Raw genomic sequence first — 24807 nt, forward strand, 5'->3', positions numbered from 1 at the left:
GCCCATCAAAGCCGCTTCAAACACTATGCATGCAAAGGCTGGGGAACAATGGGACACCTCCAACGAATGCGCAGACGAGCTGCAAACCCTGCAAACCACCACGTTGCAGAGGAAGACCGATTCATGGCGGATTAAACTGAACTAGAGACTCAAACCGAGGAGGCAGAAGTGTACAGGTACACAGCTTCACCACGAAATGACCACCGATCATTTTAAAGTTGAACTGAACGGAATTCCAATATCCATGGAATTGGACACGGGTGTGAGTCAGTCTATCATGAGCAAAAAGGCCTTCGACAGGCTGTGGTGCAACAAGGCACACAGGCCCAAGCTGAGCCCCATTCACACCAAGCTGAGAACTTACACTAAAGAGCTGATCCCTGTAACTGGCAGTGCAGCAGTAAAAGTCTCCTATAATGGAGCAGTGCACGAACTCCCACTATGGATTGTACCAGGAGATGGCCACTTACTGTTCGGCAGAAGCTGTCTGGGAAAAATCCACTGGAACTGGGACGACATCCGAGTGCTTTCGTCCATCGACAATGCCTCATGTGCCCAGGTTCTGAGCAAGTTTCTGTCGTTGTTAGAGCCAGGCATTGGAAGTTTCTCGGGGGTGAAGGTGCAGATCCACTTGATTCCTGGTACACGACCCATCCACCACAAGGCACGGGTGGTGCCATATATGGTGCGAGATAAAGTGGAGATCGAGCTAGACAGTCTGCAACGAGAGGACATCATTGCGCCGGTGGAGTTCAACGAGTGGGCCAGTCCGATTGTTCCGGTTCTCAAGGGCGATGGCACGGTCAGAATTTGCGGGGACTATAAAGTAATGATTAACCGTTTTTCACTGCAGGACCAGTGCCCACTACCCTAGGCAGACGACCTATTTGTGACGCTGGCTGGAGGGAAGACGTTCACCAAGATGGACCTGACCTCGGCCTGCATGAGGCAGGAGCTGGCTGAATCTTCAAAAGGCCTCACCTGCATCAACAGGCACAAAGGTCTGTTCATCTGCAATAGATGCCCGTTTGGGATTCGATCGGCCGCGGCTATTTTTCAAAGAACATGGAGAGTCTGCTAAAGTCGGTTCCGCGCACCGTGGTTTTCCAGGACGACATACTGGTCACAGGTTAGGACACCATCGAACACTTGCAGAAACTGGAAGAGGTTCTAAGTCGGCTAGATCATGTGGGACTCAGGTTGAAACGCTCGAAGTGTGTTTTCCTGGCCCCAGAGGTCGAGTTCTTCGGGAGAAGAATCGCGGCAGACGGCATCAGACCCACCGACGCCAAGATAGAGGCCATCAAGAATGTGCCGAGACCACAGAACGTGACGGAGCTGCGGTCATTCCTGGGACTCCTCAATTATTTTGATAATTTCCTACCCGGGTTAAGCACCTTGCTAGAGCCTCTACACGTGTTGCTACGCAAGGGAGATGACTAGGTATGGGGGAAATCACAAGATTTGAGAAAGCCCGAAATCTGTTATGTTCAACAAACTGCTTGTCCTGTATGATCCTTGTAAACGTTTAGTGCTAGCTTGCGATGCGTCTTTGTACAGGGTTGGGTGTGTGTTACAACAAGCAAACGAGTCGGGGACATTGCAACCGGTCGCTTATGTGTCTAGGAGCTTGTCCAAGGCCGAAAGGGCCTACACAGCATGATTGAAAAAGCTTTGGCATGCGTTTACGGGATTAAAAAAAATTCCTCAGTATCTGTTTGGGCTTAAGTTCAAGTTAGAAACTGACCATAAGCCGCTCATATCGCTATTCTCAGAGAGCAAAGGTATCAATACCAATGCCTCTGCTCACATCCAAAGATGGGCGCTCACGCTGTCTGCATATAACTGTGTCATTCGCCACAGACCAGGCACAGAGAACTGCGCTGACGCCCTCAGTCGGCTACCATTGCCCACCACCGGGGTGGAAATGGCACAGCCTGCAGACTTGCTCTTGATGGATGCATTTGAAAACGAATAGTCACCTGTCGCCAGTCGGAAGTTATAGCAGATGCATTCGTTATAATCTACCAAAATTCTCTGGACTCTGGGGAGGTACCAGCGGATTGGAAAGCAGCTAATGTAACACCTCTGTTTAAAAAAGGGGGCAGGCAAAAGGCAGGTAACTATAGGCCAGTTAGTTTAACATTTGTAGTGGGGAAAATGCTTGAAGTTATCATTAAGGAAGAAATAGCGGGACATCTAGATAGGAATAGTGCAATCAAGCAGACGCAACATGGATTCATGAAGGGGAAATCATGTTTAACTAATTTACTGAAATTCTTTGAGGATATAATGAGCATGGTGGATAGAGGTGTATCGATGGATGTGGTGTATTTAGATTTCCAAAAGGCATTCGATAAGGTGCAACAAAAGGTTACTGCAGAAGATAAAGGTACACGGAGTCAGAGGAAATATATTAGCATGGATCGAGAATTGGCTGGCTAACAGAAAGCAGAGAGTCGGGATAAATGGGTCCTTTTCGGGTTGGAAATCGGTGGTTAGTGGTGTGCCACAGGGATCGGTGCTGGGACCACAACTGTTTACAATATACATAGATGACTTGGAAGAGGGGACAGAGTGTAATGTAACAAAATTTGCAGATGACACAAAGATTAGTGGGAAAGCGGGTTGTATGGAGGCTGCAAAGAGATTTAGATAGGTTAAGCGAATGGGCTAAGGTTTGGCAGATGGAATACAATGTCGGAAAGTGTGAGGTCATCCACCTTGGGAAAAAAAAACAGTAAAAGGGAATATTATTTGAATGGGGAGAAATTACAACATGCTGCGGTGCAGAGGGACCTTGTGCATGAATCCCAAAAAGTTAGTTTGCAGGTGCAGCAGGTAATCAGGAAGGCGAATGGAATGTTGGCCTTCATTGCGAGAGGGATGGAGTACAAAAGCAGGGAGGTCCTGTATAGGGTATTGGTGAGGCCACACCTGGAGTACTGCGTGCAGTTTTGGTCACCTTACTTAAGGAAGGATATACTAGCTTTGGAGGGGGTACAGAGACGGTTCACTAGGCTGATTCCGGAGATGAGGGGGTTACCTTATGATGATAGATTGAGCAGACTGGGTCTTTACTCGTTGGAGTTCAGAAGGATGAGGGGTGATCTTATAGAAACATTTAAAATAATGAAAAGGATAGACAAGATAGAGGCAGAGAGGTTGTTTCCACTGGTCGGGGAGACTAGAACTAAGGGACACAGCCTCAAAATACGGGGGAGCCAATTTAAAACCGAGTTGAGAAGGAATTTCTCCTCCCAGAGGGTTGTGAATCTGTGGAATTCTCTGCCCAAGGAAGCAGTTGAGGCTAGCTCATTGAATGTATTCAAGTCACAGATAGATAGATTTTTAACCAATAAGGGAATTAAGGCTTACGGGAAGCGGGCGGGTAAGTGGAGCTGAGTCCACGGCCAGATCAGCCATGATCTTGTTGAATGGCGGAGCAGGCTCGAGGGGCTAGATGGCCTACTCCTGTTCCTAATTCTTATGTTCTTATGTTACGGCCCGCCAAATCAGGACCTGGACCAGCCAGGATCCTTTACTGTCCCTTGTAAAAAAAACTGTGTCCTCCAAGGGAGCTGGTCCAGCGTCCCAGCGGAGATGCATGAAGAGATCAAACTGTTCCAGCGACGTAAAGATGAAATGTCCATGCAGGCAGACTGTCTTTTGTGGGGTAATCGTGTGGTTTTGCCCAGGAAAGGCAGGGAAACGTTCATACATGACCTACACCGTACCCACCCAGGCATAGTAATGATGAAAGCTATAGCCAGATCCCATGTGTGGTGGCCCGGCATCGACTCAGATTTGGAGTCTTGCATGCGCCAATGCAACACTTGCTCTCAACTGAGCAATGCACCCAGGGAGGCACCGCTAAGTTTGTGGTCATGGCCGTCCAAACCGTGGTCTAGGATCCACGTTGACTTAGCTGGTCCGTTTCTAGGCAAAATGTTCTTGATTCTTGTGGATGCTTATTCAAAGTGGATTGAGTGTGTAATAATGTCTGTAAGCACATCCATTGCCACCATTGAAAACCTACGAGCCATGTTGGCCACACACGGCCTGCCTGATGTCCTTGTCAGCGACAACGGGCCGTGCTTCACCAGCACTGAATTCACGGAATTCATGACCCGAAATGGGATCAAGCATGTCACATCTGCCCCGTTCAAGCCTGCATCCAACAGCCGGGCAGAACGGGCAGTCCAAACCATCAAGCAAAGCTTGAAACGGGTGTCAGAAGGCTCCCTGCAGATCCGCCTGGCTCGAGTCCTGCTCAGCTACCGCACCAGACCCCACTCGCTCACCGGGGTTTCCCCAGACGAGCTGCTCAAAACAAGGCTCTCTCTCGTCCACCCTGATCTCCATGATCACGTCGAGGGCAGGTGGCATCAACAAAGCATGTACCATGATCACGCAAATTTGTCACGCGATATTGAAGTCAATGACCCTGGTGTTTGTACTCTACTATGGACATGGTCCCAAATGGCTTGCTAGCACTGTCATCACCAAAGAAGGGAGTAGGGTGTTTCAGGTCAAACTTTCAAATGGACTAACTTGCAGAAAGCATTTGGACCAAACCAAACTGCGATTCAGACAGCCACGAGCAACCTGAAGAGGACACCACCAACTTCGACCCTCCGACACACACACACAAGTGGCAACCGACATCATGGTTGACCACGAAGTTGAACTCATCACCCCAGCAGCCCAGCAAGATCAGCTGCGCAGCAGTCCAGTGAAGAACCAACCAACTCATCTGCACCTGCATTTGTACCGAGACGATCGATTAGGGAGCGAAAAGTCCCAGATCGTCTCACCCTGTAAATAAGTGCATTATTGACTTTGGGAGGGAGTGATGTTATGTATGCAACCCTATGTAACCAGCGTTCTACCACCACCAGAGAGCGTATCTGTTGGAGTCCCAAGGGATCCCAGCATCCCTTGGGAGCACTGTATATAAGCAGGCCTCCTATGCTGTACCAACACTCTGGAGTTAGAATAAAGAGACTAAGGTCACACTTACTCACGTCCACTGTACTCAATCACATTACTTTATTCTGGACATAACAGTTTCTCCTTTCTAATGTTCCTTCCTGCTGTCAACCCCCTGCCAACCTAGTTTAAATCCTCCCCAACAGTACTAGCAAGCCCCCGGCGAGGATATTGGAACCTGCACTGTTGAGGTGCAATCTGTTCACCATGTACAGGTCCCACCTCCCCCAGAACCAGCCCCAATACCCCAGGAATCTGAAGCCATCCCTCCTGCACCATCTCTCCAGCCACACATTCATCAGCTCTATCTTCCTATTTTTATACTCACTCACGCGTGACACTGGGAGTAATCTAGAGACTTTTAATCTCTTTCCTAGCTTCCTAAAATCTGCCTGCCGGACCTCTTTCTACCTATGTCGTTGGTACCAATATGGACCACGATCTCTAGCTGTTCACCTTTCCCCCTCAGATATGTTGTGCAGCCGCTCAGTGGTAGATAGCAGTCTGCTCTGAAACTTAAACTAAGTTTACAACGACGTAATTCCTCATCTGTCACTCCCTCACCTATAGAGTTAGCTAACTCAAACATAATGCAGGTGCACAAAAAAAGTCAGTCAGTCAAAGGATGGCAGATTGAGTCCTTCAAGTATTACCACCATTTACAATACAATTTTGCAGCATTATGGAAGGGCTGTTCTGCCTCATCAAAAATATATTCCAAGAGAGTGATAGTTTACTCTATGTCTTATCAATGAAGCTATTATCAGTATGTTTAATAAGTCACTCGCACTTGCTTGTGTTTCAGTAAGGTAAAAGTTAACTACAGCAATTATTAAGAAGCAGTTGCTGGACTTCACATTTTAACAGTTTCCACTCTAACAGTAATATACCGGGCAGCCTTTTTACAGCATTTATCCCGGACTTATTTTGTGCATCTGTACCATATTTGAGGCCACAATCTCCATAGGTGAGGGAGCGATAGATGAGTAAGTAGGTTGTTGTAAATGTAGTTTTAGTTTCACCACTCAACAAGCGTATAATTAAGTTGGGCATTTACATAGAAGGCAGGTGTAAATGGTGTCACAAAGATGACTGAAAGATTACACATCCCATTCCATGATTTAAAAAAAAGTATTTGCTTAACACTCAATGTACACTAAGTATTGATGCTATCTTAGTTTACTAGCTCAATAGGCAGAACAAGTACCAACCTGATGTGTGATGCCACAATATACCAGCACTCACCTCCTCACTTTATGTTTATGAGATGTAGGTTTGGGCAGGTGAATTGCTTCTTTCAGTGCACCTTTCAGATGAATGGTCCTTTCCTGTATAACTTCTCGTATATGTTTGATCCAATCTTGCTTATTTTCAATGCTCGATGCCTTCATCACAAACAGTAACATTCATGACAAAAATGTACACACGAAAAAATAACTGAGGTGAAAGATTTCCTCTGCACACTGTGCGTAAAGGAATTGTAAAGCAGTTGTTTATAAATGGATTTCATCTATAAATGATTTCATTATGTATAGCATATAGTGGAACTCTTCCCTCAGGTTTTACAATTTAAATCTTGCAAAAGTGCACATTATTTACAAAGGTTAATAAATCTAAAACGGTGTGGACAATTAAATAATAATCTGTTGCTTTACTATAATGAATAAATTATTAATTAATTCAATTGGTCTACTGCATTACTATCTTATTGTTGAGGCGCACAATCTCAACCAATGTCTTGGTCAAAAGCCAATCTTATGATTGGTGCAATACCATGGAGTGATGTAACTAAGTTATGCATGTGGGTTTCTTCAGATGGGAAGCTTTTGGGTTCCATCATGCCAATAAGGGCAGCTGAAGAGTGGAAGCTCGGCACTTACCAAAAAAAAAAGAAAAAAGAGGACCAGCAGTTTTACTTTAATAAGGCTCTTTTACTTGCTGTATGGAAGGGGTCCTAATCTTGATTCATATTACCATTTTTTCATGGAGAACAAGGAAAAGAATTGCTGGAATTCTTTGAGGATGTAACGAACGGGTGGATAAAGGGGAACCAGTGGATGTGGTGTATTTAGACTTCCAGAAGACATTTGATAAGGTGCCACATAAAAGGTTACTGCACAAGATAAAAGTTCACGGGGTTGGGGATAATATGTTAGCATGGATAGAGGATTGGCTAACTAATAGAAAACAGAGAGTAGGGATAAATGGTTCATTCTCAGGTTGGCAATCAGTAACTAGTGGGGTGCCGCAGGGATCAGTGCTGGGATCCCAACTATTTACAATCTATATTAACGACGTGGATGAAGGGACCGAGTGTAACGTAGCCAAGTTTGCTGACGATACAAAGATGGGAGGAAAAGTAATGTGTGAGGAGGACACAAAAAACCTGCAAAAGGAGCTAGACAGGCTAAGTGAGTGGGCAAAAATTTGGCAGATGGAGTATAATGTTGGAAAGTGTGAGGTCATGCACTTTGGCAGAAAAAAAAAATCGAAGAGCAAGTTATTATTTAAATGGAGAAAGATTGCAAAGTGCTGCAGTACAGCGGAACCTGGGGTCCTGGTGCATGAAACACAAAAGGTTAGCATGCAGGTACAGCAAGTAATCAGGAAGGCCAATGGAATCTTGGCCTTTATTGCAAAGGGGATGAAGTATAAAAGCAGGGAAGTCTTGCTACAGCTATACAGGGTATTGGTGAGGCCACACCTGGAATACTGCGTAGTTTTGGTTTCCATATTTAAGAAAGGATATGCTTGCTTTGGAGGTAGTTCAGAGAAAGTTCATTAGGTTGATTCTGGAGATGAGGGGGTTGACTTATGAGGAAAGGTTGAGTAGACTGGGCCTCTACTCATTGGAATTCAGAAGAATGAGAGGTGGTCTTATCGAAACGATGAGGGGGCTTGACAAGGTGGATGCAGAGAGGATGTTTCCACTGATGGGGAGACTAGAAATGGGGGCTTAATCTTAGAATAAGGGGCCGCCCATTTAAAACTGATATGAGGAGGAATTGCTTCTCTCAGAGGGTTGTAAATCTGTGGAATTTGCTGCCTCAGAGAGCTGTATAAGCTGGATCATTGAATAAATTTAAGACAGAGATAGACAGTTTCTTAACCGATAAGGGAATAAGGGGTTGTGGGCGGGGCAGTGGACCTGAGTCCAATGATCGGATCAGCCATGATGGTATTAAATGGCGGAGCAGGCTCGAGGGGCCGTGTGGCCTACTCCTGCTCCTAGTTCTTATGTTCTAAGAGATGGTACAGTCCAGAATATCAGTCAACATTCAACAACTGAGCAGAGTATGAATGGATTTCATACAAATTTATTGGAAAAATGTCAAATTCTACAAAAAGATAATTACCTTTAAAACAATTTTGTTGTCTGAAGTCGGAGTCCGTCCAACCCACAATGCAAACTTGCAATGATCTCCTTCAACATGTTCTGTGACCCCAAGTTCTGAGGTCTGTAAAACAAAGGAAAATATTAGCTCAGTTCTCACTTGTTTTCTAACTGATTATGCATGCACTGGCAAGAAATGCTTATTTTACACAGCTATTTTCTACAGTATTATTGCTACAGCAATTACATTTTTGATTGAACTGAAGCAGAATATGTACATGTACAAAACTAACAAAATAAAAACACTAAATAGTAATATTAAAATGATAGCTGACTGGATGAACGGAGTATGCTGTCCAATGACCTTCAGAGAACAAGCACCAAAAATGTATTGGAATGGCTGCACCAAAATATAACACAATTATGTTATTTCACTTGAAGAATATTGAGAATGCTGAGCAGAAGAAATATAATGCCATGTTGAGTTTATATATGGATGTGTATTCAAGGCATGGTAAATTATATTCATTACTCTGAGGGTTTATACTAGTGGCATACTAGCCAAAAATATTCCAGAAAACAAAATGTTTACTTTGGTTTATATTGTATAATGTAAAGCATTTTTTTGTACCATGCATTTTTGTGGGATGGACGACAGATCATTACTATATGTTGCCATGTATTCAACATATCCAGTCATGCTGCCACTTGAATTAATTCCTTAAGATCAATTAGCCATGGAGTGTGAACTTTCATGACTAAATTGATCTTTTTGCAGTCAGAGATCACAGAGAAGGAAATAAGGTAAACAAAAACAATGCTAAATTATATATTTAATATATGCCAGAATAAACAAATTCACTGGGATTTTAAAAATACTTTCCTAAGTGTATCTACATATTCATTATTTAAAATATTAATAACATACCCAAAAATGTAAAAATAACTGATATATTGTACCTCTGCATTTAAGCCTGATGCAATGTAGAAAATAAAGATGTAATTGTGCACCTTGAAAATCTGAGTGCTTTGTTATCTATTTGACTATTTTAACCGACCTAGCCAGTGTAATTTATTAATACAGGTTAAACCTCTCTTATCCGGGACTCTTAGCCAGCACCACCCCTCATCCAGGACCACGCGCAGAACGAGACCGTCAAAATCCCATTCACCAATATAATCTTTCTCCTCAATCGGCTGCCTCCTTCTCGTCGCCCTGCAGCCACAGGCCTCGGGCCGGCCGCTCCTCCCCACAGCGCTCCCTCCAGGGGGTCGGGCCGACTCTTCGAGGCCCGCTGGGGCCCGCCGACTCTTTGGGGCCCCCTGCACACTGATTGGCTGACTGACTGACTTACCCCAGCAACAGCACTTAAAGGCGCAGTCCACCCAAACATGTGACCACCCCTCATCCGGCAAAATCCCTTGTTCGGGACAGGCCAGGTCCCAAGGGTGCCAGATAAGGGAGATTCAACCTGTACTTCTAAAGATAGTATCTTATTGTTCAAATGTTTACTCTCAGTACACACAGAAGCCATGTACAGCGTGAATCGATATTACAATTTACTCTGTTATTCATCCAAATAATTTTAACTTTCAAATATGTTAACGGTGATCCTGTTTTTTGTATGATCTTGAAATGACATGAAAGATTGCTACGGGACAAATGTGGAACTAGCTAGTAATTCTCAGGCTTGGCGACAAACAACTTTTATTACATTTGAAGAGATCAAGGCTAATTTCTACTTAAATAAATACTTAATTTAAGGCTGCAGACAGGTCCAGAAGGACGATAAGGGATACCTTTGTCACAGTTTACCTTTGTCACAGTCACATTTGTGACTTTGATGAAAGCCGTTTTGGTTCTGTGGCAGGGGCGAAAACCAGATTGAAGGGATTCAAACATTAAATTCAGGGAAAGGTGGTCACTGGTTTGAGAGGCGACAACATGTTCAAGTACTTTGGACAGGAAAGGGAGATTGGAGATGGGATATGGGGCGACAGCAAACAAGCAAAGTGGGGTCAAGGGTTGTTTTTTTTGAGGAGAGGGGTGATATCAGCAGATTTGAAGGAGAGGGGAACAGTACCCGAGGAGAACCGTCAACGATGTTAGCTAACACAGGAGCCAAAAAAGAAAGCTGCGTGGTCAGCAATTTAGCAGGAATAGGGTCAAGTGAGCAGCACATGGGTCTCATGGACAAGATGAGCTTGGAGAGATCAAGAAGGGAGATCAAAGAGAGACTAAAAGATGTGAGTTTAGGGCTGGGGCTAGGGCAGGTGGGAGCCTCAGATGAAGTTTGGCCCTGTGGGCTAGTTGAAGAAAGGGAACTCGCAGAGGCAGCTGATCGGATGGTCTCAATCTTTGAGACCAAGAAGCCCATGAGCTCCTCACACTTGTTGTTGAAGGTGAGTGTGGTGGAGACAGGGGAGAGGGGTTCAAGAAGACGGTTAGCAGTAGAGAATAGTAGCTGGGGGTTACTTTTGCATTTCAGAATGATCCTGGAATAGTGAGCAGTTTTTGTAGACAAGAGTAGGAACCGATAATGTTTTATGTGTTTGAGCCAGATCTGGCGGTGAATGGCTAAACCAGGTGTCCGCCACATACATTCAAGTCTGCGCCCTTTTGACTTGAGGGAGCGAAGATGAGGGCTGTACCAGGGGGAACGGCCAGCCTGGGAGAGAGTAATGGTTTTAATAGGGACCAGGGCATCAAAGGTGATGGTGAGAATGTGGTTGAGCAGATCGGTGGCTGCAGAAATATCATTGTTAAAAGAGGGCCAAAGTATGAGTTTTGAGTTGATAAGTGCAGTTGTAAGAGAGTTTGGAGAGTTTTTTCCAGGAGCGGATGCAGAAGGAAGTAGGCTTGGAGTGGGTCGAGAGCAATACAAGGAAATGGTCAGAGATGGCTTTATCTTATGACTTAGTCGCCATATTATGAGATTCAACATCCCCATGGCATTTTTAATGTAAAATCCCTACCCCAACCCTTCAGCACTCCTCGACATTCCTACCTTCTACCGCGGTCTCAGGTTTGACTCCCTATTAGATAAGCCTACATCTTTCCCATGTGCCTTTCTTGGCAACCTCCTTAGGGCCCATTAAGGCACTCGTCATTGCCTCCTTACGACCAGTAACCCCAACTGCCCCATCTTACTCACTTGCTGACCCTGCTCCCCAGCACGCCTATCGAGGGCTGATCTTTCATACCTCCTTCCCGTCCCACTCACTGCTCCCAATGTTGACGCTGTGGACTCTGCCAGTGGATCAGCTATCACCATCCCTCTCTGCATCTACCTCCGGAATGTCCATTCACTTGTGAACAAGGCACTTGCCATCCATGAGCTGAATGTGGATGATTGCATCAACTTCATAGCCTTGATGAAAACCTGGCTGAGGGGTGATGACTAATGCTCCCCATAATTTATTTTTGGGTGCATGGCCCCTTTGAGGGGCTGAGTGGCCTATACACAGGTTCGAGCATGTGCGAACTTTAACATGGGAAAAGCCAGTCCGGGGTTGCGCTGGAATGGCAGACAGCTGCTTGGCCGAGCAGCTCAGAGGGAACATTGGTGATGACACCTTCTATTGTGTTCCTAACACAGATGAGACTGCACACAGGGAGGTTAAAGTAACAGTGACCTCAGTCTTTATTAAGACATTCCAGAGTGAGGAACAGGCCTTAGGAGCCGGCTTATATACAGTGCTCCCAAGGGATGCTGGGATCCCTTGGGACTTCAGGGGATGCACTCCCTGGTGGCGGAACATGGGAGTGCATGCTTTACAGATACATAACATCACTCTCCCCCGCCCCCCCCCAAAGTCAAAGTGAAAACTGTTTACAAGGTGAGGCGGTTGGGAGCCTTTCTTTCCCTGGTGGACCGCCTCGGTACAAATGTCTGTTCTGGTGTGTTGGCTGTGCCCTCGCTGGGCTGGCGTGTTGCTGGCCCTGCAGGTCTGCTGGGTGAGCCGGGCCTTGCTGGGCTGTTGGGCGTGATGGGTTTGATTTCCTGGTCCTGGGTGGTGTTGCTGATCCTTTGGGTGTGTGTTGTGGGCTCGAAAAAGGTGGTGTCTGCTGTGGGTTGTTCAGGGCAGTCTGTGAACCACAGTCTCGTTTGGTCCAGGTGCTTTCTGCAAATTTGTCCATTGTCTAGTTTGACTACAAACACCCTACTCCCTTCTTTATCTATCACCGTGCCCGTGATCCACTTGGGACCATGTCCATAGTTTAGCACATCTACAGGGTCATTCAGATCAATTTCCCATGACACAGTGGCGCGACCATTGTTTACATTTTGTTGCTGCCGCCTGCTCTCTACCTGATCATGCAGGTTGGTTTTAAGTGTCCTTTTCATGAGTAGCTCAGCCGGGGGGACCCCTGTGAGCGAGTGGGGTCTCGTGCAGTAGGTGAGCAGTACTCGGGACAGGTGGGTTTGGAGTGAGCCTTCTGTGACTCGTTTAAGGCTCTGTTTGATTGTTTGTACTGCCAACTCTGCCTGCCCATTGGAGGCTGGTTTAAACAGGGCCGAGGTGACATGTTTGATCCCATTGCGGGTCATGAATTCTTTAAATTCGGCACTGGTGAAACATGGCCCGTTGTCACTGACCAGGATGTCAAGCAGGCCGTAGGTGGCAAACATGGCCCTCAGGCTTTCAATGGTGACAGTGGCGGTGAAGGTGCTTCCCGACATTATTTCACATTCAATGCATTTTGAAAAAGCATCCACCACCACCGGGAACATTTTACCGAGAAACGGGCCTGCATAGTCGACATGGATCCTTGACCATGGTCTGGAGGGCCAGGACCACAAACATAGTGATGCCTCTCTGGGCACGTTGCTCAACTGAGCACACATGCTGCATTGCCGTACAAAGGACTCTAAGTCAGAGTCGATACCGGGCCACCACACATATGATCTGGCTATCGCTTTCATCATTACTATTCCCAGGTGTGTGCTGTGGAGATCCGAGATGAACGTCTCCCTGCCCTTTTTGGGTAGCACTACGTGGTTACCCCACAACAGGCAGTCTACCTGAATGGGCAGCTCGTCCTTTCGCCGCTGGAACAGCTAGATTAGCTCTTGCATTTCCACGGGGATGCTGGCCCAGCTCCCATGCAGTACAAAGTTTTTTACTAGGGACAGCAGAGGATCTTGGCTGGTTCAGTCCTAATCTGGCGGGCCGTGACAGGTGATTTATCATTTTCAAACATCCATGACCATCAACAAGTCTGCGGGCTGCGCCATCATCAACAAGTTTGCAGGCTGCGCCATTTCCACCCCCGTGGTGGGCAATGGTAGCCGACTGAGAACATCCGCACAGTTCTCGGTGCCTGGCCTGTGGTGGATGGTATAGTTATACGCTGATAGCGCGAGTGCCCACCTTTGTATGCGGGCTGAGGCATTAGTATTTATCCCCTTGTTTTCAGCGAACAGGGATATGAGGGGCTTGTGATCGGTTTCCAGCTCAAATTTGAGGCCAAACAGGTACTGATGCATTTTCTTTAACCCGAACACACACTAATGCCTCTTTCTCAATCATGCTGTAGGCCCTCTCGGCTTTAGACAAGCTCCTGGAAGCATAGGCGACGGGTTGCAACTTCCCCGCAACGTTAGTTTGTTGTAATACACACCCGACTCCATACGACGATGCGTCACATGCTAGCACAAGTCTTTTACACGGGTTATACAATACAAGCAGCTTGTTGGAGCATAAAACGTTTCTGGCTTTCTCAAAAGCAATTACTTGTTTTTTTCCCCATACCCAATTCTCACCTTTACGCAATAACACATGTAGGGATCCTAAAAGGGTGCTTAACCCCGGTAGGAAGTTACCAAAATAGTTGAGGAGTCCCAGGAACGACCGCAGCTCCATGACATTCTGTGGCCTGGGCGCGTTCCTGATAGCCTCTGTCTTGGCTTCTGTGGGCCGAATGCCATCCGCCGCGATCTTTCTCCCCAAAAACTCCACTTCTGTTGCCATGAAGACGCATTTCGACCTCTTCAGCCGCAGTCCTACGCGATCCAATCGCTGGAGGACCTCCTCCAGGTTTTGTAGGTGCTCGACGGTGTACGGCCCGTGACCAATATGTCGTCCTGAAAAACCACCGTGTGTGGTAACGACTTGAGTAGGCTTTCCATGTTTCTCTGGAAGATTGCTGCAGCCGACCGAATTCCAAACGGGCATCTGTTGTAGATGAACAATCCCTTGTGCGTGTTGATGCAGGTGAGGCCCTTCGAAAACTCCTCCAGCTCCTGCGTCATGTAGGCCGAAGTCAGGTCGAGCTTGATGAACGTCTTACCTCCTGCCAGCGTCGCAAATAGGTCGTCTGCCTTAGGTAGCGGGTATTGATCCTGTAGCAAGAAATGATTAATAGTTACTTTATAATCGCCGCAAATCCTGACCGTGCCATCACTTTTGAGCACTGGAACAATCGGGCTGGTCCACTCGCTGAATTCCACTGGGGAGATGATGCCCTCGATTTGCAGCCTGTCCAGCTCGATTTCCACTCTCTCCCTCATCATGTGAGGTACCGCTCGCGCCTTGTGCCTCTGGGACCAAGTGGATCCGCACCTTCGCACTGGAAAAGTTTCCAATGCCTGGCTCAAAAAGGGAAGGAAATTTGTTAAGAACCTGGGTACATGAGGCCTCATCGACATGTGATAGCGTTCGGATGTCATCCCAGTTGGAGTGGATTTTGCCCAGCCAGCTCCTTTCAAGCAGTGCGCGGCCATTGTCCAGGACAATCCAGAGTGGTAGTTCGTGCACCGTGCCCTCGTAGGTGACCTTGACCATGGCGCTGCCCAGGACAGTGATAAGCTCTTTGGTGTACGTTCTCAGTTTCGTGTGGATGGGGCTCAGAGCTGGTCTGAGTGCCTTGTTGCACCACAGTCTCGCAAACATCTTTTTACTCATGATGGATTGGCTAGCGCCAGTGTCCAGTTCCATGGCTACAGGTAAGCCATTCAATTTTACATTTAGCATTATAGGTGGACATCTCGTCGAAAATGTGTGCACCCCGTGTACTTCAGCATCTGCCTCCTCTCTCTGAGGCTCGAAATTGCTTTGATCCACCATGGACAGATCTTCCTCTGCCACGTGGTGGTTAGCAGGTTTTGCAGAGCTTGCAGCTCTTCTGCAAGCTCGTTGGAGGTGCCCCATTGTTCCACAGCTCTTGCAAACATAACCTTTGAAGCGGCATGAATGGAAGCCTCCACAACACCAACAAGGTGTGAATTGCCTTGCATTCATCCTTTGTTGCGGACTCAGTCACCTGAGGCCTGCTGGCAGTTGCAGACTCGTGGTTTCTGCCCTGTACATTTCTGCTCGCAAATACAGTTCCAGTTAATTTATGGACATTGCTAGCACTTGTGTGCTGAGAGATTTGTTCGGTGTTATCACTGGTGGACATAAACCCGTGTGCTATCGCAATGGCCTTACTGAGGGTCGGTGTCTCTACAGTCAAAAGTTTGCGTAGGATGGTCTCGTGGCCAATGCCCAGTACAAAAAAGTCTCTGAGCATTTGCTCCAGGTAGCCATCAAACTCACATTGTCCTGCAAGTCGCCTTAGCTCGGCGACGTAGCTCGCCACTTCCTGACCTTCAGATCGCAGGCACGTGTAGAACCGATACCTTGCCATCAGCACGCTCTCCCTCGGGTTAAGATGCTCCCGAACCAGTGTACACAGCTCCTCATAAGACTTATCTGTGGGTTTCACCAGAGCCAGAAGATTCTTCATGAGGCTGTAGGTCGGTGTCCCGCAGACCGTGAGGAGGACCGCTCTCCTTTTTGCAGCGCTTCCTTCTCCGTCCAGCTCGTTGGCTACAAAGTACTGGTCTAGCCGTTCGACATAAACTTCCCAGTCCTTACCCTCCGAGAACTTCTCCAGGATGCCCACAGTTTGCTGCATCTTTGCGTTGGATTCGTATACTCGTCGCCAGTTATTGTGTTCTTAACACAGATGAGACTGCACACAGGGAGGTTAAAGTAACAGTGACCTCAGTCTTTATTAAGACACTCCAGAGTAAGGAACAGGCCTTAGGGGCCGGCTTATATACAGTGCTCCCAAGTGATGCTGGGATCCCTTGGAATTTCAGGGGATGCACTTCCTGGTGGCGGAACATGGGAGTGCATGCTTTACAGATACACAACACCTTCCCCCTCAATAAAGCATCCCCACCTAGCTATACCTTCCACCACTTACCTGCACAAACCACTCTTCTGGTAGTGTGGCTTTAATTACCAAATCAGATCTTGGTCTGTCTCTGTCCCCTTACTCCTCTGGCATGTTTTTCCTCCTTTGAGCATCTCACCTTGTTCCACCCCTCTCGCCTCTCATTTGAAATCCTCGTTCTCTACCTCCTACCAAAGTGCCAGTTTTCTCGCTAAGATATCTTCACTGCTTTGCTCCCTCAGCCTCTGCACTGAGCGACTTCTCATCCTCGGTGATTTCAACCTTCATCTCAACTCATGCTATTTCTCCTCTGAGTTTACTGCCCTTCTATCCTTGCTTAATCTCTCCCTCCATATAAACTCCCCAACCATATTCACAGCCAGTTCCTTGACCTTGCCACGTGGATTTGCTACTCACATTGTGTCAATCACAGATAAGACAATCTCTGATCAATTCCTTGTATCGCTCTTCACCCACATCACTTTCCCTCCTCCGCCTCAACCCTACTTCCTTTTGTGTCCGCCCCTGGAAAACCCTCACTCTCAATTCACTTACAACTGCACTTTGAAAATCCCAAGTGTCCAGCCTTTGGCCCTCCATTCACCACAACATTTCTGCAGCTACTGATCAGCTCAACCACACTCTCCCCTCCACCTTTGATGCCCGAGTCACCATTAAAACCATTACTCTCTCTCACTCTGGTCATTCCCCCAGTATGGCCCTCAGCTCTGCCCGCTTAAGTCCAAGATATGCAGACTTGAACGCATATGGCGGGCAACTGGATAGCCATTAATCGTCAGATCTGGCTGGACCACATAAAGCATTATTGGGTCCTGCTCTTGTCTGCCAAAACTGCTCTCTATTCCAGGATCATCCTGAAATGCAAAGATAACCCCTGCTTCTTTTCACTATTACAAATTGTATTTTTAAACCCCTCATCCCTGGCTCCTTCATCCTCACTTCAAAAGTGTGAGGAGCTCATGGACCTCTGTGTAGCTAAGATTGAGACCATCCGTTCAGATGCTTCTGCCCCTTCCCTCCCTTCACCTAACCCACTGGAGCAAACTTCACTCCCTCACCCTGCCCTAGCTTCTCGCCTATCTCCCCTCATGCCCTCTCCGAGTTCATCTTGTCCATGAGACCCACCTCCCACTCCCTCGAGCCTATTCCCAATAAAATGGTGACCACCCAAATTCCTTTTCTGGCTCCCATGTTAGCTGATATTGTTAATGGTTCTCTTTCCTGAGGTACTGTCCCCCTTCCCTTCAAATCTGCCATCAACACGTTTCTCCTCAAAAAAACCTTGACTCCTCTGTCCTTGCATCTCCATCTCCAACATCCATTTCCTCGGCAAAGTCCTTGAACATGCTGTCGTTGCCCAAATCCGTGCCCATCTTTCTCAATTCCATGGGCCTGAAATCCCGGTGCTTGGCTTCCCAGAGCGTTCGCCAGAATATAGTAAACAAGATCCGTATCTATTTTTTGCTGCTGCGCCCTCCAGCAATCCCAGTCAGAGGCCTCCTCTCCTGCACATCGGATCGCGTTCACATCTTGCAGATGCGCAGGGAGAAGCTGCACTCATACTTACGGAGTTCCCATTATTATGAATGAGATACACACCCACCTCCCCACCCCCAAACACCAAAACTAAAATAAAAAATATTTAAAATAATTACTTATTTAACATTAATTTAAATTAAAGTTAATAAACGTGTTACAAATTTTTTTTTCCCGATTTAAAAAAAAAAGTTTTTTAATTAGGGTTTAAAATAAACTTACCTTAGTGGGCAGGGTTTTTAACAGAAAAAATTGATTTTAAATTTTATTTTTATATGTTTTTTTTATATGTTTTAAAACTCTTACGCTGATTTTTTAAGGACATTCGCTGGGCAAGCAATGGGTAAACTTGACAGATCGGAAAATCCGGTGCATGAGCATCGCGTGCCGAAATCTTGCTTTTGCGATGCCTTCCCGGGTCCGCACACACTCCGCCGGAAATTCAGTGCCCATGTTTGAATCCCTCCAATCAGGTTTCCGCATCTGCTACAGTATGGAAATGGCTTTTATCAAAGTCACAAATTACATTTTATGTGATCGTGGTAAACTATCCATCCTCTTGACTGCCTGCAGCCTTTGACATGGCTGATCACACGACCCCCACCAATGCATCTCCTCCGTCATCTAGCTGGGTGGGACTGCACTATCCGGGTTCCATTCTGATCTATCCAGTCGTAGCCAGAGAATCAGCTGCAATGGCTTCTCTTCCCGCTCCCCCACTGTTACCTCTGGTGTTCCCCAAGTTTCTATCCTTGGCCCTCTCCTATTTCTCATCTACATGCTGCTCCTTGGCGACATCATCTGAAAACAGATCAGGTTCCACATGTATGGCACCCAGCTCTATCTTACCACCACCTCTCTCGAACCTGCCACTGTCTGATTTATCACACTGCTTGTCCAATATCCAGTCCTGGATAAGCAGAAATTTCCTCTAACTAAACATTAGGAAGTCCAAAGCCATTGACTAGTCCGACCTCCCATTTTCCACCCTTTATAAACTTAATCTCATCCAAAACTCTGCTACTCGTATGCTAACTCCCACCATGTCCAGTTCACCCATCACCCGTGTGCTCGCTGATCTACATTGGCTCCTGGTTGAGCAGCGCCTCGATTTTAAAATTCTCATTCTTGTTTTCAAATCCCTGCATGGTCTTGCCCCTAGCTCTGTAACCTCCTCCAGCCCTACAACACTCAGAGATATCTGCACTCCTCCAATGCTGGCCTCATGCGCATTCCCGATTTTAATCGCTCCACCATTGGCGTCCGTGCCCTTCCCTTCCAACAGCTCTCAGCTCCTTCGCCTCTCTTTCTTCCTTACAGCCTACCTCTTTGAACAAGCTTTTGATCATCTGCCCTAGTATCTCATTATGTGGTTCGGTGTCAAATTTTGTTTGATAATGCTCCTGTGAAGATCCTTGGGATGTTTTACTATGTTAAAGGTGCTACATAAATGCAAGTTGTTGTTGTAAAAATAATGGAGAATATAAATCATGAGGCTGCTTTAAACTTTTATGCGTATACAAAAAGAAAAAGGAGAGGGCTTGCAATATGCAGTGACTGTTCAATGAGAATTATTAAAGAAAACTAAAGGGAGGAGCCCATGGAGGGAAATATACACGACATGGAAAAGATCGCTTAATGTAAGACAACTTCAACGACAGATATCTATGACTTGGTTGAGAGCGCACATGGCCGATATTCTACATTATATGGAGGATTACCAATGAAGCAATCCCACCCCAATAAAAATAGAAACTGCTGAAAATGCACAGCTGATTGATCAGCAACGGAAAGAGAATGATTAGTTCCATCTGAAACAGTAACCTTTCATCAGAGTTCAAACTTCTCTGCTCTGGTGAACAGTCACATCCTAAATCTTTCTAATCAGTCACATCCTTAACTACACAAGGCTGCATTTACATCCTCATTCTGGAGCACCAGCATAACAACTTCCAATATTGTACTTACAAGCAGCTTGTGTTTATAGATATATTTACTCCTCCCATTAGAATCTTTGATTTCCTTGCTGAAGATGAGTGACATTTCGAACAGGAAGAGGTGTCTCTCTCGGCCTTTGCGGATCAAAGATTTAGGATCCCACACTTGGAAGGATTCTTGGAGGATTAGCTCTCCTTGGGATTCCAGATTCTCATCAAAGCCTGATAACAACAACAACTCTTTCATATTTTTTCTTTAAGATCCAATCACAAGTCATTCCTATTACATTCTGATTTTGCTGAAAAAGGCCTTTGTGCAAATATTCCGATCAAGTAAGAAGATATTCTTCATGAATGTGCCTTTACATTAAACACAATGAACATATTACTTATTTTCCTCTAAACGGCATGGAAGTCTGTTTTATTGCAGAAGTGTTACATTTCAAGGAGGAATTTTGCTATGACTTTACATGGCCAATAACTTCAAGCAGATACTATATAAAATCTGAATAAATAAGGCAACTTTCAATAATTTCACACAATGTAATTTTTACTTCGAGATATTAACCAAATATAGGCACCTAGACATGAAATGAAAAATAAGTTATCACTTTTGGCCAATTTCAGAAGAATTTTGAACCTTAGTGTTCAGCTGTAAATGAAAGACGTACCTTCTAGCATGCTGAGATGCATGGCATCATTGGCTCGCTTTGGCACACTCAGCATCACCTCCAGGCCATCTTTAATTTCTCCCTTTCCTTCTTCACAACATGTCAACAGTTCCTACAAGTTAAGAAAACCAGAAAGAACTCAGCTTTATTACTATTTAAAAGTAGAGACACAGAAATTCTAAAAGATCTAGTTCCACTGAACTGATTTGACACCTTTCTTGATGTATTAAAAGTCTAGGCATCAATACAAAATACACCAACAATAACATGCAGATATGGTGAAATAGCATATTTAGTTCTGGTATGCATTCTAATACAAGCAGAGCTGCCCATCTGTAATAAATATGCAGATTCATCACTCATGTAAGCAGTTAGAAATGTTACATTTTAAGTTCTGCAACACTACTGGTTAGTCCTGTTTTAAAACATTTCCAAATGTTACTTCCTCCTACCTTTAAAAGTAGCTGATATTTTGTTATTCGCTGTACAGGTTTGATAAGATAGGAAGAAATCGAGTTGGCCAGTCCATGACGATGTTGTATTTCCTATTTTTTTTTAAAAAGACAAGTATTTTTTGATTGCAAAAATCATACAGGAGTTAATACTGAAAATATAGAAGAAAAATGCATTCACAGTGTAAATCAATTTAATACGTACAAACAGTCCTCATCCCTTCCAAATTTTGATAGCTGAAAATCTATCGAGAAAACCTGCATTCTGTTGGCACATCTTCAAGAAACATTGGGGTTTAAATTCAACATCGTTGCTCCTGTTTTCCAGGTGTAAAATGGGCACAACGATAACGAATTTAGCAGGGCAGAGCCTGCGCACGGTCTACATGGGCATTTGGGCACTGATAAACGAATTCGCGACTTTTTGTCAGGCAGCCCTGGTCTTTCTGTTCTGGTGTGCCGTTTGCTATGCAAACACTGGAATCACACCCAATTTGGGTCACCAAATTCTACACGATTTTTTGTGATTGATTTCTGACAAGCCTAGCACTGATGTGTTTTTCATTTTTAAACACTGTAGTCCATGTTATTATCACAGAGAGGAAGGGGGTGTAGACCATCCTGAAACCCATAGGTCAAGGTTTTCTCCAGCATACAGAGATTCTACACTGAAATTTCAAAGTCTGTGACTTTCCAATCCACTCCCCATCCCAAACCATGGTACTGAGTTTTCAATCCCAATGAAGTCATATTGAGAAATTAACAGGAAGCCAAGTCTTTCCCCACAAGGAAGAGGAAAAAATGAATGGGATCGTTTTCACCTGTACGTAGCATTATTAGACCAGAGAGCAGGTTGCCTGCCTGTCTGGAACATAGGAATAAGAGTAGGTCATTCAGCCCCTCTAGCCTATTTCCCCCCCCCCTCCCGCCTGACCCCATTCTATTAGATCATGGCTGATCTATATCGTAACTGCTTCTACGCGCCTTGGTTCTGTAACCCTGAATGCCCTCGCCTAAAAAAACTCTATCAACCTCAGTTTTGAAATTTTACTGAAAGAAAGTTAAGATCTTATTACTAAAAATGATCCTTATACTGAGAATGAACAGGAAGGGTTAAAAACCAACAAACACATGAATGGTACTGACATCGAAGTATGCTCCTGCATGCTCCAATATGAGCTGGGTGGAGTCTGGCTTGTTCCTACAATATGTTACGTACATCTGGAACTTGTCAGCCTGTTTAGAAAAAAAAGACAGTCACAAACCACATTCTTATTGGCTCATTAGTCAAATTCTAAAGGAATGTTAACATCTGGAGCATCAGTTTATGTGGGAAAAATAAAATTAAACAAAAATCATGTTAATAACTATCTTGAGACAACAAAAATGCAGAAACAAGCCTAGCATTTCAGTCAAGAAAATAATGGTTTTTAAATGCGGCATAATAGTAAGATATGTGTATGTAGACAGGCAGCTATGATGTACACCTTCATACTGGTCACCTTTTACAGAGGAGATCAAGCATCATCCCTTCGCTTGTGTGAGGACGGAAAAAGGACAATCTCAGGATTTTTTCAAAAACAAATTGTGTATTGTATTTTACACTGCCCTGCCTTGCATTTTGGCAAGTCTTTTTTAAGCAGAAAATATGTATACAGTACATACAAGAAGAAAAGCCAGCGTTAGCATATAACTTTCAGGACCACATAAACATCACAGCAGGTACCAGCCATGGCTCAGTAGTAGCACTCTTGCCTCTGAGGCAGAAGATTGAGGGTTCAAGTCCCACTCCAGAGACATCAGCACATAATCTAACGCACACACTCTCTGCTGAGGGAGTGCTGCACTATTGGAGGTATCGTCTTTCAGATAAGACGTTAAGCCAAGCTCCTGTCCGCCCTCTCAGGTGGATGTAAAAGTGGCCATTACACTATTTTGAAGAGGAGCAGGGGAGTTCTCTCTGGTGTCCTGGCTAATATTTATCTTTCAGTCAACATCATTAAAAAAAGATTATCTTGGTATTATCACATTGACGTTTGTGGGACATTGGCTGTTAAACGCTTTGGTACATCCTGATGTTGTGAAAGACGCTTTATAAATGCAAGTCTCCCTTTCTTTTTCAGTAAACATGACATTATAATGGTCATCCATGACAGGAATTACAAAATGTTTATGCAAAATCCATGAATCAAGGGTGTTTGGTGGGGGGAGGGGTTGGAAAAGAGAATACTCTGCAATTTCTTTGTTTAAGGAAACCCAATGGCACTTTGGATTAAAGCTCAATAACGTTGCTGTGACATACAATGATAAGCTGCTCCCTTGCAGCTTAGCAGGCAAATGTACCATTGGTGTGGTCATGATAGATCAACTGGCATTGATATAGCTCCTTTAACATCGTAAAATGTCCCAAGGCGCTTCAGAGGAGCGAATATCAAACAAATTTGACACAAAGCCACATCAGGAGATATTAGAACAGATGAACAAAAGCTTGGTCAAACAGGTAAGTTTTAAGGAGCAACTTAAAAGTGAGGAGAGAGGTACATAGGTGGAGAGGTTTAGGGAGGGAATTCCAGAGCTTAAGGCCAAGGCAGCTGACTGCCAATCGTGAAGTGAAGAAATTCGGGGATGCGCAAGAGGCCAGAATTGGAGGAGCACAGAGATCTCAGAGGGTTGTAGGGTTGGAGAAGGTTACAGAGATAGGGAGGGGCAGAGCCATGGAGGGATTTGAAAACAAGGATGAGAATTTTAAAATTAAGGCTTTGCCGGACTAGGAGCCGATGTAGGTCAGTGAGCACATGGGTAAATGGGTGAATGGGACTTGTTGAAAGTTGGGATATGGATAGCAAAGTTTTGGATGAGCTGTAGGGTACAAGGTGGGTGGCCGGCCAGGAGAACATTAGAAGTCAGGTCTGGAGGTAACAAAGGCATAGATGAAGGTTTCAGCAGATGAGCTAAGGCCGGGCGGAGTCAGGTGATGTTACAGAGGTAGAAGTAGGGGGTCCTTGTAATGGAGAAGATATGAAGATGCAAGTTCGGCTCAGGGTCAAATAGTTGCAAACAGTCTGGTTCGGTGTCAGACAGTGGCCAGAGAGAGATGGATTCAGTGGCTAGAGACCGGAGTTCATGGCGAGGAATGGCTTCAGTCCTCCCAATATTTAATTGGAATACATACAGAACAGGAAACCATGTTTGATTCCTGATCTGTTTGCTGATGTCAGTGACAGCAGAAGTGGGGACACCAAAGGTGGGCTAGTGAGGGGGGCGGGGTTGAAAATCAGCTACTGTCCCTGTTATATCTTGAGTAAAGAGTCAGACTAGATACGGCAAGCTCAAAGTAAGGTGTGACCGTAGTCCTTTATTACAGATCTTAGAGTGCCTCTCCAGCCTGTGAGGCCTCCATATATACAGGTGCTCCCAAGGGATTTTGGGATCCCTTGAGACACCAGGGGATAAGCCCTCTGGTGGTTAGACATGGTATTTACAGGTTTACATACATAACAACACTCCCCCCACCCTCCCAAAGTCAACAGTGTAACTATTTAAAATGTGAGTTGATCTGCGGCCTTCCTTTCCCTGGTTGATCGTCTCGGTGCAAATGCTGGTTTTGGTGAGTGGTTTGTTGGGCCCTCGCTGAGCTGCTGTGCAGCTGGCCTTGCTGGACTGCTGGGGATGGTGAGTCCTGCTGGGCTGCTGCGGG

The 24807-nt window shown here is 45.4% G+C and overlaps 1 protein-coding gene across 3 annotated transcripts in view; it reads right to left on the reverse strand.

Annotated features, from left to right (window-relative positions):
• Nucleotides 1-24807, reverse strand: part of LOC139264385 (triple functional domain protein) — a 760938-nt gene that overhangs the window by 232797 nt on the left and 503334 nt on the right. For all 3 annotated transcript variants that reach the window (XM_070880754.1, XM_070880753.1, XM_070880752.1), the window contains 6 exons: nucleotides 22257-22346; nucleotides 21111-21203; nucleotides 20659-20770; nucleotides 20019-20209; nucleotides 8349-8450; nucleotides 6238-6377 (listed from right to left, as the gene is read on the reverse strand). In XM_070880754.1, coding sequence (XP_070736855.1) covers nucleotides 6238-6377; nucleotides 8349-8450; nucleotides 20019-20209; nucleotides 20659-20770; nucleotides 21111-21203; nucleotides 22257-22346 — 728 coding nt within the window. The remainder of the gene's footprint in view (nucleotides 1-6237; nucleotides 6378-8348; nucleotides 8451-20018; nucleotides 20210-20658; nucleotides 20771-21110; nucleotides 21204-22256; nucleotides 22347-24807) is intronic.

The sequence above is a fragment of the Pristiophorus japonicus genome, chromosome 5, assembly GCF_044704955.1.
Source record: "Pristiophorus japonicus isolate sPriJap1 chromosome 5, sPriJap1.hap1, whole genome shotgun sequence".
In the NCBI taxonomy this organism is placed as follows: domain Eukaryota; kingdom Metazoa; phylum Chordata; class Chondrichthyes; family Pristiophoridae; genus Pristiophorus; species Pristiophorus japonicus.